Source organism: Pieris napi, chromosome 4 (genome assembly GCF_905475465.1).
Source record: "Pieris napi chromosome 4, ilPieNapi1.2, whole genome shotgun sequence".
Lineage (NCBI taxonomy): Eukaryota > Metazoa > Arthropoda > Insecta > Lepidoptera > Pieridae > Pieris > Pieris napi.
Genome location: NC_062237.1, coordinates 13,509,044 through 13,527,817, shown reverse-complemented (window position 1 = coordinate 13,527,817; position 18,774 = coordinate 13,509,044). Strand labels below are relative to the sequence as shown.

Below are 18,774 nucleotides of genomic sequence, written 5' to 3'. Positions count from 1 at the left end.
AAAAAACATTTAGTAAAATTTAATTTCTATATTTGATGAATAATTAATGAAATTATAATCTGCAGATCTACTTGGTCTATGACTTTGTATTAAACGCTATTGTAAAGTACGGTGGCCGAGTGTTTTAAAAGGTTTTTCGATAATTGGATTAAATTGGGTTCTGTACCGTAGCAGAGGACTGTTTTATAATACTCCTATAGTAAACAGACTTGATTCGATAGATTATCCTAGACAAACACTTTGAAAATTTAAACGATACTCGGTCCTAAACTATGATCACTACGTCGACGAAGGCGTCTAAGAATATGCTTAATATAATAGTGGCTCATTGGCAGCGGTACTCACTCGGCAATTTTGAAGGCGAGCGTAAAGTTGTGGCGTCTCTTGTCGGGCGTGAGCTGCGCGTAGTCGAAAGCGTCAGGAAGGAAGTGGTGCAGTAGAGCGCAGAAGGCCAGTCCGTCCGCCCAACTCGTCGAGAAGTTCTCCAGCTTCACATTCTGCGCAAATGGCACTACGTTAAACCAATATCGATGGAAATACCAGCATATTATCTTTTTATCGAAGCTGACGTAGAAACCAATCGGCGATCTACTTCTTCTCACTTGTATACGGGACCTGCTTTAAATAATAGTGACTAATTCTACACCCACAAATATACATTTAAAACTGACCAAGGAAAAATTACGATTGTCGCGAGGTGCAACATTTCAGTAAAAATTAAACATTTTCTCGGCCTAGGTAACTGATTAACTCTAAAATAAACGATCGCTACCTACGTCACAATATTGCAACAAAGGTCACGCACGCCTTGACAGCAAAAGCTAACTCAAACAAAACACGTTTAGGTACATTGAACAAGTAGGAAATATATTTTCGTGCATCATATAAGAAAACAATATTATAGACACAGACTAGTGATTAGATTGAACGTGAATGTAAGAGCGGGTGAGTGTGGTGTTTTCACTAAGTATCAACCATTGGAAAATAAGACCTATTCATATTATTATTTAATCGTAACAGAGACACAACCATGCAAAACGTAGATTGAAACCGCCATTGAAATCTGATTCATACAATTATTGAAGTCATGCTCACTTCCGTTAGTGATTATTCATTAATAGTCTCACGCCCTCTGGAATGTTTAAATGGTTTGGTTTATTATACATGTGCGTTTATTTAGGACCAAAGTTATATAATTTGGTTGTCTATTAATATATTTACATACATTATTTATCAGATGAAAGTAAAGCAAACATATATAGAAGCGGGTAGGATTAGGGTGAGAGTCGATCTGTGTGTCTGTTCACATGCGACGCCACGCAGGCCCTATTCCCCCGCCCCGCCCCTCACAAGCGCCGACGCGTCACGTCCACGACTTCAGAGACCCATTGAACACTTGCAATCGCCCGAAAACTATTTTATCGTACATGTTAATTAGCATATTATGTCTCAAGCGGCTTCGCTTATCGCCTTTTGAAATATAATATCGTTACAGGATAGCATGGGGAATGTGTATTGCTATAGCACACTTAGCATGTTGCCCCATCCCCATCACCATGAGAGCCGTGGAAGTGACGCGTTAATCCCCCCACAAAAGGCAGTTATGATACAGCGGTGTGTCCGCGCCGGGGTCGTAGGAGCGGCGGCGGAGATTGTGTACCTCGTAGTCCCGAGTCTTGTCGCGACACCATTGCAGCAATCTTTCTTTAATAGTGACAGCGCTGAGCTGCAACGCTGGGTCGGTGAACTTGAAGTAAGGCTGCGAAGGAGAGCCCGGGCTCTGCGGTGTCTTGGGCGAGCTACAACGTGGTGATTCGCGATTAGTCTCCGGAAGTTGTGACGCTCGTGTTGCTTGTTATGGGTAGACCTAGTTCTCTTCGATTCGTAAAGAAGTTCGCCCTACCATTCTATTATTATTAGAGTATTCTACCGATTCATTACGAAGTTCCTAGCTCCACCCGTGTCGTTGCAGTAATGAACAGGGAATAACGCGTGCGTCCACTCGTGCCCTATTGAACGGCGATCGGAATGAAAGTGGTAAATGTAAGAAAATGAATGCCTGTATACTAACAATAGACTAATAATGACGTCGTGTATATCAAATATATTATCTTGTAATTACAGGTGAAATGTAAAGCGCGAATGAGATCTGAGAACTATCGAATGTAAATAATACAACAAATGCTACTGAAGATATAAATAAGTATTTCCTCATGTCCCCATTGCATCCAATAGGGCTACAGATAATAATACATATAAAATTCCGACTATATACGTACCATAAATAATTACTTTTTAAGTGAGAAATATTGTAAAATAATATATGATATCTATATATATAAAAGAAAGTCGTGTTTGTTACAACACTTATAACTCGAGATCGGCTGGACCGATGTTAGTTATGTCTTTTTTGATGGATTTTTCCCCACTCCGAATAGCAGAATAAGTAATAAAATATCGGATAAATTATCGAATAACAATAAATAAATTAATTAATTTTACGAATGCACACGGCATGTGGTGACATTTGTTGACAAAACTACGCATCATTTTACGTCGAATTCGTGTCACTTCAAGAATTTCCGAACTTGAGGTAAATGAGGAGATGCATAACCAGGCTTTGATCTTGATCGAAAACATGTGTTACCTCATCAAAAAATGTTGTAAAGCAGAAAGTGCTTTAACATGCAGTATCGCAATATTGGCGATAGAGAGAAGAGGCCTAATGTGTAAAACTGCCATTCTTCTTTTGCAATGGCAAGCAATAAAACATTTCTCTATTTGCAAAAAAAGTTATCACCTTAATGAAATCCTAAAATAATTTTAACTAAAGTAACAACGATATTATTATTAAGGCGGAACGAAGTTAGCCGGGTCAGCTAGTATATAATATTGATAATTTATTTACCTATTTAAGGTTGTTTTAACAACTGAAATGTTTTATTATTTATCAAAAGGGAAATAAAGTGTATCTTACTTAGGGGAATTGACAGAATTCTGTTTCTCGAGCTGGCGGAACTTGGCAAAAGGAGAGACGGGCTTCGGCACCGGCCGGCTCTCAATTACTGGAAGGTACAAACGAGTATGTTAAGCTAATGTGCGCTGCAGCTAATTTAGTAATTTATATAAATCATGAAAGTTGTATTCGTACCTTTAGTATTTGTTATGGTAGTGCTGCTAACGGTTTGCTCCGTTGAGTTCCTCCTAACGCTCGATGTAACATTGGTAATTTCTTCTTCCTCTGTGAACGATAATAGCAATTAAAACAGACGAAATAATATTTCTTGCAATAAAACACATGAAAACTAGCGGCAAGACATTACAATGACTCTTAAGCTTTTAGTCAAAACACTGTTACGAGGCTCTGTGCTATGAGGTCGTTACAATATGTATTATGTACAACGGTTTCGAAGGTGGTCGGGAAAGGTGCAAGCACAAGCGCAGGCCCACACACACACGACTCACGCGCGCCTCGCTCCTTTCTGCTAACTAGTGGAATGTGCTCTACAGCTAGGCTAGCCCCGACACGAGGTCTTCGAAGGCGTCGTCCGCGTTGCTCTCGTCCAGGAACTGCAGCTCGGACACGGCGGGCATGGTCCGGCTTCGACCCAAAGCGAACTGCGCTGAGGGCGTGCGCGTAGTCTTCGCCTGCTGACCTCGACTCGGCGATGTATGCCCCGAAAAGTACGCCTCTACCGTTCGCTTCTTGTCTAAAAACTCGTCTTGGGATATGCCTCCTTCGTAAAGTTTAGGCACAGCTAATAAATGCATGGATTTCGTTCGCGCTACCACTTTTCTGGGTGACGTCGTTTTGAGATTGTATTCCGACAATCTATGCCAAGATCCAGATCGTGTAAGCGCTGACCCGGGACTGGAGCCCCGACTGGCAGGAGACTCACTGGAGAGCATAGATTCTCTAGATGCAGCAAGTGCTGGACTGCGGGAGCCATATCCTTCGAATGCGTGCGGTCGGGTCGGAGAGTTTGCGTGCGAGGGAGATAGTACGGGAAGAGGCGGGGCCGCAAGCCGTACCTGGTTATGGGTATTTTCTCGCTTCTTCCTTTCTATTTGCGATATAACTTCATGTTTAGGAGAGGAGAGTTTATCGAGAACTCCACGTAAATTATCAGCGGCTCCACGCGTTCTGACGCCAGTTGTTATCGTAGCAGAGCCGCGAACCGGGCCTCGCATTACCTTAGTTACAACGCTTTCATGCTCTGTCGCAGTATCCTCGCCGTTAATCCTTCCATCACCGTTGTGGTGGCAGGTCTGCTGCTTGAGCTTCGTTGGGCTGATGGGAGTGACGTGAGTTATCGGTGAAGTTAAGTAGTTAGTAGAATTATTTTCGTTAATGACAACGTCTGGTAGGTAATCTACTTTGTGAGCTTTAGCTTTTTCTATGTCAGGGGTTTGTTGCAGTGGTACAAAAGAGGAAGCCGAATTAAGCGGTGTGTAGTCTACTATCGTGTACGGAGTGGTCGGCGGTATTGCAGATAGAACGGGAGGTTTATGCATCGGAATGTCACGGCGCTCGCAAGATGCATCTCGTTTACTCTTTTCCAGAATTTGTCTTTCATAGAATTCAATCTGTAGTTGTTGAGCGTCAATTTTAGGGGAATGATCATCAGAAGAGTGATGGCCATTGTTGCTGTTAATTTTTTTTACTAGTTCTGGGGCCGTTAAGCTATTTTGACTCGGAATCGCTTTAATTGGATAGTTATGGTTATGTTGCGCGTGAGTCGGAGGCGTGGCCGGGTATTCATAACTTTTAAGATTTGACACATGGTTAAATTTATTATTTTCATACATTGTTGTTTTGCCAGTTAATTGTCTTTGTTGTTCAGCATCGGAAGACAAATACGCGCTGCCTGCTAAAGTCGGAGAATTATATGAAGGTGGAGTGGAAGGATATTTTAGTGGATTTTCAGCAGAAGGAGAAATAGGTATACTACAGGATGGGGGACTCCATATATTTGGGGGAGCCCTAGTCGGAGACAATACTTTTTGCGGGGGCTTAAATGCTGACATTGGTGCGTGAGAGAATTGATTAACCGGTAAGGGTTTAGCAACAAATGGTTTTACATTAGAGGGTTTTGTTGGCGAGAGTAAACAGGGAGGTTGAACTGTTTGTTGTGGTACTTGCTTGGCTATTGGTAGGATATGTGACTTCAGTGACTCTCGTCGTTGAGACACCCACGGTGGCTTCACGATATCAGGAACGGCTTCATTCGAGGTCAAAAACTTCCTTGGACGAATCATGGTGTTGTTCGTGGAGTCTGCCACTTGCCAAAAACGTTTAGCTGAAGAAGCACTCGATGATCTACTGTGTTCTTCTTTCTCGCGAGTTTCAAAAGCATTTTTAATATTTCCAAACCGACTACTCCAATTAGCCTGTCCTATCCCATGGTTTCTTACGTTTTCTTCGTTCTTCTGCATAAAAGCTAAAAACTTTTTGTCGTTTTCGGTTTCTGGTTGAAATTCTGGAACTGGGGGCGCGTGAGTGACATTTGTATCGTTATGGGTTGCACTATCGAATTTATATCCCCCCAAAGGCCGACCGATATCAATAGTGTTTGCACGTTTCATTCGTAGACGTTTGGCAGCATTACTAGACCTGGTGAGTGGTTTAGACAGGTCATCCGACTGCGGAGCTGCAAAGTTATAGGTAGGTGGAGGCGGACGATAAGTCGAACGCCTTGCTTCTTCAACAGTTTTGTGCTGTAACGTGATTTGAGGTTTACTAGTGGGCGTTCGTTTGGTCAGCAAGAGATTTTCTTTTTCAATTTTAACATCAAATTTGTTGGCTATAGCCGCAATCCCACCTTTAGATTCTAATTTCCAGCGTTCTGCAGCAATTCGGGGTGTTTCCGATGCGATACTGTCTGCAATTGAATGTCTAAAGAAATCTGCCTTTCGCGGTGCGGAAAAGCGTCGTTCTACAATTTGAGCATCTCTATTCACTTTCGGGCCCGATTCATAGCTGACGCTATGAGCAATGGTCGGGAGTTTCTCTTTTGTTTCAACGGGCTCGAAGTAGCTAACATCTTCATCGACGCTTTGCTTCCTTTCCGGCGTGCAAGACTCGGCACTAGATGTATTTGAAGAGACGTTCGGCGTGACCGCTTTTACGTCAGGTAAAAGCGTGTCTCTGTCCACCATACGCCGTGCTTCCTCAAGTTCCTCTCTAGTGACGCCAACTGTATGTCTAGCGGTTCGGCTGCGGCGGCGCGGCTTCCTTTTGCATCCGTCGAGTCTATCGGCTACGTCGAGGGCGTCCTCCAGTCTGTCGGCAAGGGCGAGAAGGGCTCTCGCTTGCGGGTGATCCGCGGGCGGAGCGAGAGCCAGCCTCAGCCGCTGCAGAGAACGCCGCACGTCTGCTACGACGTCGTGCGAGGCCGCGCCGAGTCCCGCGAGTAGCTTTTCTCCGCCGCCTTGAAGCAGGCCCTGGAGTAGAGGCAGAAGTAGAGACTCACCGCGTTCTCCAGCTTGCTGATGCTCTTCCGTCTCGGCCGATTCCACGGTCTCGCCGGCTGCGGCCAAAGCTTCGGTCACTGCACTCGCGCATGCTGAAGTTAAAAGATGATACAATTACAGGTGAATTTTGACTCTATTAGCATGACTCGACGTTACGAATGCTTCACGGCGCGGTGGCTGTGGTCAGCGCGAGATAGCTTTTTCGCTTTTGTATTCGTTAAAGTAGTTTTATTTAAATGCCTTGTACTCGCTTTAACCAATATAGTATATCAGGATAATGCACGTCATCCCGAACTGCATGTTTCCGAAATTCAATGATTTGTTTTAATCATTAAAAGTATTCTTCATACCTTCCTGTTCCGCCATGAGAGCACGAATGCGCGTGCGCAGTCGTCGTCTTAGTTCGTAGTCAGTGCACTCGTCGAGCTTTAAGTATAATAATAAAATGGTATGAGTAAGTGAATTTGGCTAAAAGCCATACATCAACACATTTTCCGCATTCTAGGGAGCCATAGACATTGGGTGTTTTTATTATACGAAATAAAGTAATGATAAATGCATTAACAATCCATTTCAGTGTAGGTATATAAAAAATACAACTTAACAAATTGTATTATTTAAAGTGCATCTCGTAAAAAGATTTAAATTTATTAATTTGAAAAAATCAGGTATTATTTAGATTCGTTTTAAAATGTAAATGGAAAAAAATATACGAAGTCATACCACTGTACTTGGTATTTTTTATATAGAAAAAGTGCTAAAAATGTGCAGATTGCGGCATTTCGAATTAATTGCATAATTTATATATAAACATCAATCATAGAGAGGAGTATTAACAATATAGATCTTAGAATTGGCCAAAAAACTCATTTCAATGACAAGCTATCGTAAGAGACACTAAATTCTCCTAGTCTACTGTACTTCCGGTCCAAACTGAAACTTTGACTGAAAATATTTGTTTAAAAACTCACTAGTTTCCGTAGTACCCTCTCGTCCCAACACTGCTCTATGTCGACGTCTCTCTGTCGACCTCCGAACTTATCGACGCCGCTCTTTGATCTCTCCTGAAATAACAATCAAAATTGTAGTTATGTGGACATAATACTCGTACTTGTATCCATAGCTGTAATTGAAAAAACAAACAAGCTTTTATCGATGAGGCTGTAGTCATCATATAATTTGACTGTTTTGTTCAAAGTTTTAGAGCATTAAGAAATTTGATAAGCATGAACGCGTGATAGTGTGAAATTCAGTAAGAGTCAATAAATGGCACAATGGGGCGTGGGCGGCGCTGACAGACCTTGGGCGGCCGCGCAATGTGGCTGGATTTTATTTTCGTTTGTTTGTTATGATCTTTCATAATCATGTACAAGGTTGTTGAGTTGAAAGTTTACGCAATGGGCTATCGTAGACCTAATAAAAACCCTTATCATTATTTATTAACTGGAATAAATAAAGTTTCAATTAATTAACTGGTCGATCGGTACAAAATATTAGTAACATGACCGTGAATATCAATCGTATATAACCGACATATTATAATAGAATATAAATATAAACCCTAAAGATTGCACATCAGAGCAATGTTAATCTAAATTTAAGTTGTGCAGCGAAGGGCGCAGTCTAAATTTGTCCCATCGCATTCTGCAGACACTGCCGTTTCCCCAAACCCACGAAATGTGGAAACAGTGTAAATTATCAGTGGAAATAATACAAAAATAGTGGCGGAGGCGGAGAGAGGTGCTATAATTGTGCATAATGTGCAGACCGAATAATGCCCTAGCTGAGGATAAACAAAGAAAAAACACCCAATGGGTTGTGTTTTTTCTTTACCATTCAGTAAATACATCACATATTTTTCATCTGCTGAATCCTCTAATCGACTTTCTTTGTCAGAAGATTTGAAAATTGTGCGAAGTGAGCTAGTAACGTTTACGACAGCAATTTATACTTTTCCGTAGCGACCATCCAATCCAACTGGATTCAGAGAAGGAATTGCAAACATAGTGAGCAGAATAGTTTTATTGTAAAATTAGAAGCATTTATTATATATATTTCTTTTTTGACGTTCATAAGTGCACATTGTGTTACCTATATGAATAAATGAGTTTTGATTTTTGTTTTTTTTGGCAACAAATAAATTTATCAATGAATAAAGCTAGCAAGTTGGTTCGCAGGTTGCCACTGGCACATGGGTGTGCCATTCTAATGGGTGTCCTGAAAACCAATGTTATCACTTGTAGGTAAGACTCTGCTTAAACAGCGATTAAGAAATATTTTTTACAATGAAAAACCCATTGAAAAAAAAATACTACTTTTTATGTTACTATTAGTAATTTGTTAAATTTTTTAGTTAATTTTTAGACTTGTTGTACTTTTATTATTAGGGTTATTTTTTCAGATATTCTTATCTCGAAATGTTTTATTACTAGTAGAATTTTAAGTTAACTATTTTCCGGTATGTGGCACACTAGGAACTATTCCGGATAGCATTTCCATCGAGAAGATCAGTGGGACAAATATTTGGCAGGTCAAAGCGACCCAGCCGCCGCAGCCCACGTACCTACAAACCATCCGTTTCTCGTGGATACAAATAGACACCGCGTAGTTCTTTCGTTGAGTGAGATAATGGTTGAATAATTTCACGACATAGATAAGGTGTGCGCAATAATGAGCTAATGGTCATTATTGCGCGCAGTCCTTTGTTATGATTTAATATTAACAAAACAAAAAGCCCTTGTCCGTAGATAGGTATAGTCTGATAACATTATTGAAAGTCTTAAGAAATAATAATTATTTTATTAACTATGGAATATAAAGTAATTATTAAGCCTTACTTAACATCGACAATAACCAATATTGATATTTATTCTTTCCGTAAAAAAAACTTATACCATTTATCGCCCCGTTCTGGCAGCTTCACAAGTATGCCATTTACAATTTCTTGTAACTATATGAATTAAATAACAAATGTTTAGTATTCGTTTTTGCTCTTTTAGTCTGTGGTAACGGGGCGTGACGGCTTCGGATGAGCAATGATTATGATTATGTATCTGGGTTTTGTACAATATTATCAAAATATGTATAAGCACAATTAATAAATACTTAAGTACCGGAAAGTGTATCTACATAAGATTATGCTAATCATGAAACATCGCAGAGAGATTTAGGCAAACAGTTTAACTGTTTGTATTGACTTGAAGCCAGCCAAGTCCAGGCGAAAGTTTTTGTTTATTGTAAATATTTTAATGTGTACTTTCTTATCTCTATCTTCTAAGAAACCGTTTAGTTAAGTAAAAGTTAAAGATATAACTTAGTAACTTTATACTATCTATATAATCAGCCATTGTTTTTGCAAAAACAAAACAAAAAAGTCTGAACACCTAGAGCGGGTCTGCAAAAGGCTACAGCGGTAGTTGAATGGAACTACATGTATTTTTTAGTGTCAACATCGCTTATAACATTTTTAACAGAAACTGCTTCACACAAAAATGGTTTGTAAAGTCTAGATGTTAATGCTTTTATAATATATGATAAGAAATATAAGCTTTAATCAATTTTGTCTCATGAAATTTGCTGTATTCAGAATTGTAGTTACGTTCTCACTCGACTTTCCTAAGACTTCCTGTGTGTTAGTTGTGATGAGTCAGCATACTATACATATATACTTACAGGTACAATTGACCCATTTCCCGGCTATATCAGGCTCAATACGGATATTATTAGACACGAGTGAACGCCCGGGATCACCTTACGTACAATCGGTGATCATTTAAAGACATACTTCTTGATGACAATATTTCAAAATTTTGATTTTGCTTAGTAATGAATGTTACGGGCAGTAATTGCGATGTAAAAACAGCAAAAAATTTACAACTACAATATGAAATCTTATCCACATTTATGCAGCTCAAGTCAGCCTTCAAATTATTTAATACTTAAACTATTAATTAGTGACAAACTTAGTTTAAACGATTAGTTATATTTTATACAAATAATGTTACATAAGAAAACACAAATAAGTTTTCGAAACTCCGAATTTATGGTGTTTGGTGGCCCAAAACGGGTTTAACAGTTTTTACGTTGAAAGTAGCGAAAAAACGAACTGCCATTGCGATGCAGCTAAAGTGAAATATGAAAGTGGCTTAGTGTGGCCGTTAATTATTAATTCAGATACGAAGTTTACCGTACGTAATGCACATATCTGTTTATTTACGATCGATAACAGATTTGATCCCGTTTTAGTATTGCGCTTTAAACATTATTTTTGCGTCCAATTTAAATGACAATGTCCAATCTCCATCGCCTTTGTGTGCACATTGTGTCACGCTTAGTTACAAACAGACAATTAACCGGACCGACTGATTGTCCTAGTGTCAACTGGGTTGCAGGAAATTTGTACCTTATTTGTTACAGGTTGCTATCATAATTAAAGTACTTATAACAGTATATAAAAGAGATCTTAGATAAGTGTAATAATTGAAAAAAGGGTGATATTTTTAAAAACTAACACCCTATAAAAATTCTAAATGAGCGCGAATGTTAAAGAAGGCATTTCTGCGCCACAGATTTTAATAACGACACGTAGATTCGCCAAACACGATCTATAGTTAACTGTTAATCTGAACCAGCAGTAAAAAGCGGAGTAGTTATAATCAAAACGGAAATGATGCGGTGGAAGCTCTAAATATACGTTTACGATGTGTAAAAAGCATAAAATCAAATCCAAAACTCACATAAAAATCGTGTAAGATATTTTATAATTATTTTTTTTGAAAATCACAAACAATTTTGGCTTGGTTGACTCAAAAATACTGTAAATAAATTTAGATAGAGTAATAAAAACAAATTTGGAAAACCACAGACCCTAACTATTCATAGTATACTAGATAAATACACGACAGAAAACCCCACGTAAATAATAATTTTAAATTTAACACCGCATAAGGATTAAGAACGATTGGGGCTTCATGACAGGCATTGTATATCGTTGCGGCACCGCCTGCTATTATATTACTAAACCAAAACCTTTAATTTTATTCTTCAATATTTTGTTAAGGATTTTAGCACAAACATACATGATGTCAGTTAAAAAATATATCAACTTCTGATACAATGCGTAGATTATAGAAAGCTTATTATAGTTATCTTACCTTTATTACAAATTAGTGGCAATCCTTAAAAATTTGTTACACTAGTAACACTAATAAATTTATTCATTAAAATTATTATTAAATTCAGAAAAAATAATTATTTTTTCTGAATTGATGATTTAATTAAGTATATTGATTTATAGTGTTGCAACGCACACTGCGCGTGCGGCGATTCAAGAAAGACTGCGCGTGAACCGCTTTTGACGTCACCGAACCAAATATAGTCCGTTGAACTTTCCACGCAATTTTCCACGAAAACTCGAGGAAAGCATACGCAGTAAAGTATTATTTGGAATGACTGGAATCGTGAGTTATGTCTGTTGGAAATTTTATAAGCATATGGGTGTTATTTTTGCCGAAGATTTTCGTTTTTCCCGCGTGTCTTTAAACGGCAACGCGAGTGCGCCGAGCTTTTGTTTACTATCGTAATCATTGTTATATAAAAGCACTTACGATGCAAGCGTATTTTAAAAGATCTTCAATAGTAAGTAATATGTTACTTTTACATTGCTGTTTTATATGTAAAGAAAAATTTATATAGTTTCATAACAAAAATAATATTTGATTTCAATTTTTTTTGGTACACAAAATTTGCATTAATGGAAACTAAAAAATAAGCACGACTAAGGAAAAACTTTCTATAGAATAAAAACGTGAGCTGTAGAACAAAGACGTCAAATGTAGCAAGAAAAGAAACGTGTCCGAAGAGCACTTGGTGCGTAATGGACATCAATGAAGAAATGGTGAAGATAGAAATCGATCGCGTACATTGAGCTCATTGTTTCGATACAATTATTAAAGCGGCCAGTAGATCGAGATAGATCAAGTATATAATGCACATGATAATAAGAAACGCACAAGTAATGCTTTTTATACTAAGTAACTGAGCTGATAGGGACAGGAAGTGAATTTCTATTACCTTACTTACTGAGGATACCCTCAAATTCAAATTATGAGGGTTTCTCTACGCGAGCAATCCAAACCGACAAAACATCTTGTAGTATCTACATAGAGGTGTCATCTTCGTGTCTGCCATGATAATGTGTTATTTTAACTACAAAATGCTTAGTAATTATTGTTTCTTTATTAAATGTGATATTCAAACGCCATTTAGGTATAATAGTGGCGCGAATTCAGTGATGAGAGTTGTACGCTGAAGCCACAATATTAATCATTCCAATTTAAAAAATTACAAGTAGGTAAACGAATATATATGATTTTCCAAACATATCGACAAAACCCTTCCGGTAGCATCGGTTCGTAAATCTGCGAATCAGGATGACTTGACAGACAAAAACACAACACGTGTCGTGGCGACCGGCGCACGCGCGGCAATATTTCCACGTCAGGCGTAATTTATTTGCGTGTTGGCATCGCGCCGCCGCTTTCAAAGGAACTAAGCTTTCCGCAAATGATTGCAAACAAAGATAGGAAGATATCTTCTCTAATCTCCATGCGGTGTAGTGAAAAATCTTTAGATAATATAACTATGTACACGCGTACGATGACCTATTGTCCCAAAGTGCAATTTAATATCAGTATTGCAGGATTTATAAAATATACCCGATAAGCATTTGTAATAATTACTTTTACTATTGTTTTATTCCATGTGCGAGATAAACAAGCAAAACTTTTATTGTTTATTTAGAATTCGGCAGTTGTCCTTATAAGGCGGTCGTCTGTAGTACTACGATGTTGGCACTGGGCGGGCGAGTGTAACGACCACATGTGGGGCGGCGGCCGCTGGGCGGAAGCCAACAGATGCAGCTGAAGGGCCTCATGGGAATCTCTCGGAACGTTAGTACTAAGAAGAAATTATGTTAGACAGATTAATGACTGATTCTGTCCTAATTAGCTGACTTTGAATCAGCTTTTGCTGGCTATTCGGAAAGTTTGATAAGAATCGCATTTATGTTATATTTAAGACAATTTTAAAAAGATTTTCGTACACTAATTTAATACTGAAATAAGGAAATAAGGAGGTTGAGGAAATGGGTATTCTTTCAATGAAATTCCCAGCAAAGGAAAGGCACTATCAATAAATATTTTAAATGAACGACGGCACCAATTCGTACATTGAATAAATCGTAAAAATGCGACTTGACTGTAAGCTTTGTTGTAAGCCAATTTTTTCATAGAATTAATCACTTGAAGAATTTGCTGCTGCAAATACGCAAGTTAAGCATTCTTAGATACCTAACTTAAGGAACGGTTAGACACCTGCGTAGCATACAATTTATAAAAATAGTATAACATATATAATTGTCATTATAAAAACTTCACTATTAATGATTACACAAGAGTTAAATCGCATTCGATAAATATAGACATTCATAATTTATCTGAACATAGAGTGTGCAATTATCCCAAACGCATGTATCAATATAGACCTTAATGTGACAAAGAAAACGTCGAATATCCCTTGAACGACATTGTATGATGGTTGTGGTGGTACCGTGAGAAATGGGATCGTGCCAAGTGCAATATGTAATTTTGCTCTGGACATTGACTTTTTGTTAGTTTTGAAGTAATGCGATGCGCTGGTGGTATTGTTAGGCTTCATTTGCGAATTTGTTATCAATCGAATTACAAACACACTTATGTACTTATATAATTTTGACTCGTATAACTTGAAAATGACAAGTTTATGAATAGGACAATTATTTGTCTACCGTACTACTACATTATTTACCAACCTGCTTAGCGGGGCCACTCTCGGTAACGTAGTTCTGCATGCCAGCCATCAGTACGGTGGCGCCCAAGAACTTGTTGAGAAGCGCTCGGGCTTCGCTGTCCTCGTTGCTGTCACCTTCCTCTATTACTGTTACATCACATACCATTACTATGGCTTAAGTCTCACTCACTTTCTATAAAAAATCCACTTGTAATTCCTTGTACTAACATGTATGCAGAATAAGACTATAATATAAATCAAAAATGACAAGGATCTGGTATCCTAAAACTACTTATACCAGCATTTATAACTCACCAATATCAGCATTCTTCATTCTGGTAAGAATATCTTGAACCCCGGTGACTTTAGTAGAGCTGTCCAGAAAAGACCGCTCCTGTGTGTGTCCACCGGTTTTAGTGACAGTTGTGGTCGTCCTGAGCACATCCCCGAGCTGCTCCGTGGTCGTGGTCGTTGTGGTCATCATGTCCTCCAGAGAAGCCAAGCTATGTTCGCTGTCTGTACGAGCTAGACCTGTTCATACAGTTTATGCAACATAAGCCATGAATTAGTAGTATTGATGCGGATGATCCAGTCGACGAACTTTTCATAAGACAGTGAAAAGTACATACTAGTGAACTTGATACATTTTTTTCTCTAACAGAGTAGATAGCAGATAAAGTTAATTCCTAATAAATGTCAGGCTATGGCTTTGCGTGTCAGCTAATAATATGTTTTTTCTATAGATAGATATTCGTAGCGTAAGATTCGTTATAATTATTCCGCGATTGGTTTTTGCAGAAAATATCACAAGGGGATTGCAATGCTTTTGCACATAAACAGTCATTAGGGATAAAGCTTATAACCGTTATCAATGGAAAAAACTGACCAGCGTGAGCAGAAGAATCACTGGAGACGCTGTCCTTCATACCGGCTGTGCGCAAAATCAGGCCCGCCTTGGGGTACACCTGGCGCTCGGTCTTTGTCGTCTCACCTTAAACGCAGTAAATTAAATTGTTTTTATTTATGAGACTTATACCTCGGGGTGTATAATATATAAAACTAAAGAATACCGAAGTAAGTTTTATTTCTCTATTTTCTCGTTCTCTTCGTGTACTAGTTTGCCGGGTACATATTGTATTGATCGAACGTATAAAAGTATGTTATGTTAAGTGTTGCTCGGTTTTAAAGCGGTATTATTAGTATTATATTTACGATGGGCACAAAGGAAAGCTCAGATCCTAGGTATTGTATATTAGTTTTGAGGGAGCTTCAGGATTGAGCGTGTGAACTATACGAATTATGATAGGGTTCTAATTAAAACTCCGTGTGGTTGGCGGTCTCTAAGACCTGAGTCCTGTTTATACATAAACATAAGTCAAGTGGTTACAGCATAACGTAGGGTTGCCTGCAGTAGTTAGGGTCTCACTACTTGGAAGTGCAAACAGGTAAACAGAAAGAACAGATTATTAATTTATTTCTTTGTAAAAGTCCAGTTCAATACATGAAAAACAGTAGGAGTGTTGGTATTTATTGTTTGCGTGCGAATTTTATAGCAGACACCGTATGCCATATGCCTGGCTAAGAGCACTAATAATGTTTCCCGGAATATACATGGGGAACGTTTGCTGATTTTGTGTCGTATATTAAGTTAGACATGTGTTAGCATTTAAATAAAATCGAAAGTGTTAAAGCAATAATTTCACAAGACGTCACTTCAAAGTCATCATTAGTCGGCACTTTGTATACTTTCCTTTTCAAACGATGATTCATTGTCAGCTCGACATTTGAAAACTACATAGAAATAAATATAATTCATAAACTTATATTTTTTACAAATATCACATTGCTATTGGACACTAGATCATAATAATAATGTTATTTTTGTATACATTTGACAACAATTATTGTTAAAATTTTCATATAATGTATGAAATATTTAAAGATAACTGAGATAAATCCGCTCTTACTTGCGTTTTTGATAAACTTCTCGGTGAGCGACTTGACAGAACTCTGGCGGACCGTCTTCCTATCCTCGACTCGTCTCTCCGCCTTCTGCATTCTGTCGGAGCGAGTTTCTTTTTGATCGGAATCCCTTTTTGTGTCCTTTTTAAGACTAGACTGAACCAATTGATGGGTCCGTTTTTGACTCTGCGTCTTGTTGGTGTCGATCTTGTTCGAGATTATTTCTATTTTCTCTCTCTGATCTGTCCTTTGAAGAGAGTCCGTATGTGTGTCTATCTGGCTCTCTGTGATACGTCTGTCGCAGTGAGTGAACTGCTCTAGAGCTGCACGCTCCTCTTTCTGTTGACAAATAATAAAGAGAGGGGCAAATGTAATAACTTAGCCGACACGAAAAAACTCTGACAAACTTTTAGTTTAGACTGTCAAACTCCAATAGAAACTTAGCAACATTTCGTAAAATTTTATAAACAAACAAAAAATAAACGCAAACAGATTATTTTGCTTGTGTTGCTACAATTTATCTCAAGGCGTTTCTACGTACAGTTGCCACTTCACCAAATGTGGTCCCAGTGCCACCGCCAAATTTCTTTGTCGTCGTGATGGCAGCAAGGCCATGTAGTCGGGAGGGTTTCTCTCCCTGGGTCTGCAGCAGCTTTTCCAAATCCTCAGGCTCCGTGGAGTAGGCGGTCACGGAGACCGTACCTTCAGGTTCACTGCCGTTGCGCGAATGGAACTCTTGACGAATGACCGTTCCTTTCACTAAAGTAACAAAAATTTTACAAATTTGTCAACAGTTTATGTAAACAGGCATTGTTGAGGTTTTTGTTAGACACAAAAAATGTGTTGGCGGTGTGAGTGTCCGACGGAGACTGTCGAGTGTCGAGTGTTGAGTAGTGACTCAGTCCGAAGTAAAACAATTACTGTTTGCAATGACTGTCTGTTTACATATTGTGATCCTGTAATAAACAGGTGTGTTGATTTTGTCGGAATTTTCGTTCTATGTAACTTGTTCGTAAAGGCATTACTGATATTATGTAATTCTCTCTGTTGTGATATAAAAATGTTTACAGATAATATAAAAGAAACCCGATGTTAATATTTGTTTTAGTTTCAAAATATAATTAGGCTGACTTGTGAAACTACGATTAAGGATTTTCAGGAGAACTCATTATTAATTAAGATCACAATCTTATTGGATCATTATGCAGAAGAACAAAAATGTACCTTGATAGTTGGTAGCACCGTTCCTCAGTGCTTTGATTCCGAAGAGAGGTTTGCCATCGGCATCTAGAGGACCTGGGCCGTAGCTGGAAGTAATAATGTCGATGGGTTTTGTGATCGCCTTCGAAGGACTACTAGGCCGGTACTTAGGTTTGTCTGTTTCTATCTTCTTACTGCTGAACGTACGCGACTCGGTAGTAACCTTTTTCAGATTTCTGCTGGTCACCCAAGATGGTTTCTCCTCATGTACCTGCTTCTGCGCTACTTTTTTTTCGATACCCAATGTTGTTGATTTTATATCTTTTTTCAAAGTTTGTTTTGTTTCCGGACTGGGTGACCGATTCGGACTAGGTTGTCGTCCAGAGTTCTGTAGCGGGCGTTCCAAGGGCGTTTCAAATGTTGTCTCCCTTTCTGAACTTTCTGAACGTGGCTGTTGCATAGGAATCTTACGATCGACAGAACGATTAGGTGATGGAGACTTCTTGCCCTCGATTTGGACTTCGATAATATCCTTGGATGACGTGCGATCTATCGTTGTTTTTACATTATGAATGTCTATAATACGACTGGTTTCTATTTTCTTTGTTTCAGATTCATTCATATCCTGTACCTTGTGTTTTAACTTGTCGGTTTCAGAAATACCCACTTTTTTCATATACGCCGAGGCGTATTCGCCAAAACGATTCCCTTTTGTTTTCGGGGACAATTTACTAGGTGACACAGGCCTTCTTTTATCTGAACTAGATTGACGTACAGTCATTGGGGCAGGTCGTATTTGCTTTTCTGGACTTTGAGCTCTAACAACTTTGCTAGTTTTGTTGACTTGTCTATCGCGGCCGTTACTTAATGGCAATTGTGGTTTTTCCTGTTCATTATTAATACCTGCTGTCAACTGTTGACAATCAGGTGAACCTGACTTGTGGATATGTTTGTGTTGGCGTTCTGGAGAAGATGTTCTATTAGGGGCACTTCTATTTTGCGCTTCGGGTGAGTAAGCTTTCTTTGAAATTGGCAATCTTTCTGGAGAACGTTGTGCTAGTCGTTCAGGTGATTTAGTTTTGATAACTTTGGTTGTTGATTGTCTTAAGTTTCTTATAACTTTTGTAGTTTCCTCTGTTTCAATCTTTTTCTTTGCGACACGTATTTGAGCTCGTATGCGTCGCCTTTGTTCATACCCCACTACTTTTTCCAACTGCAAGACAAAATATATATATTAACCTAAACTTCAAATAGAAAAGAAAATGGGACAACGTCACTAACTGATAGAATATTTAATAAACATAAAATCTT

The 18,774-nt window shown here is 38.6% G+C and overlaps 1 protein-coding gene across 5 annotated transcripts in view; it reads right to left on the bottom strand.

The window, feature by feature from the left end:
- Positions 1-18,774, bottom strand: part of LOC125049140 — a 42,927-nt gene that overhangs the window by 872 nt on the left and 23,281 nt on the right. For 2 of the 5 annotated variants that reach the window (XM_047648261.1, XM_047648262.1), the window contains 13 exons: positions 17,488-18,676; positions 16,805-17,022; positions 16,269-16,602; positions 15,188-15,292; positions 14,617-14,832; positions 14,324-14,448; positions 7,446-7,538; positions 6,825-6,900; positions 6,474-6,566; positions 3,152-3,241; positions 2,978-3,065; positions 1,661-1,799; positions 346-497 (listed from right to left, as the gene is read on the bottom strand). In XM_047648261.1, coding sequence (XP_047504217.1) covers positions 346-497; positions 1,661-1,799; positions 2,978-3,065; positions 3,152-3,241; positions 6,474-6,566; positions 6,825-6,900; positions 7,446-7,538; positions 14,324-14,448; positions 14,617-14,832; positions 15,188-15,292; positions 16,269-16,602; positions 16,805-17,022; positions 17,488-18,676 — 2,918 coding nt within the window. Of the gene's footprint in view, positions 1-345; positions 498-1,660; positions 1,800-2,977; positions 3,066-3,151; positions 3,242-6,473; positions 6,567-6,824; positions 6,901-7,445; positions 7,539-13,254; positions 13,432-14,323; positions 14,449-14,616; positions 14,833-15,187; positions 15,293-16,268; positions 16,603-16,804; positions 17,023-17,487; positions 18,677-18,774 lie in introns of those variants that run through there. The other 3 variants (XM_047648263.1, XR_007116954.1, XM_047648264.1) reach the window with 3 other exon arrangements.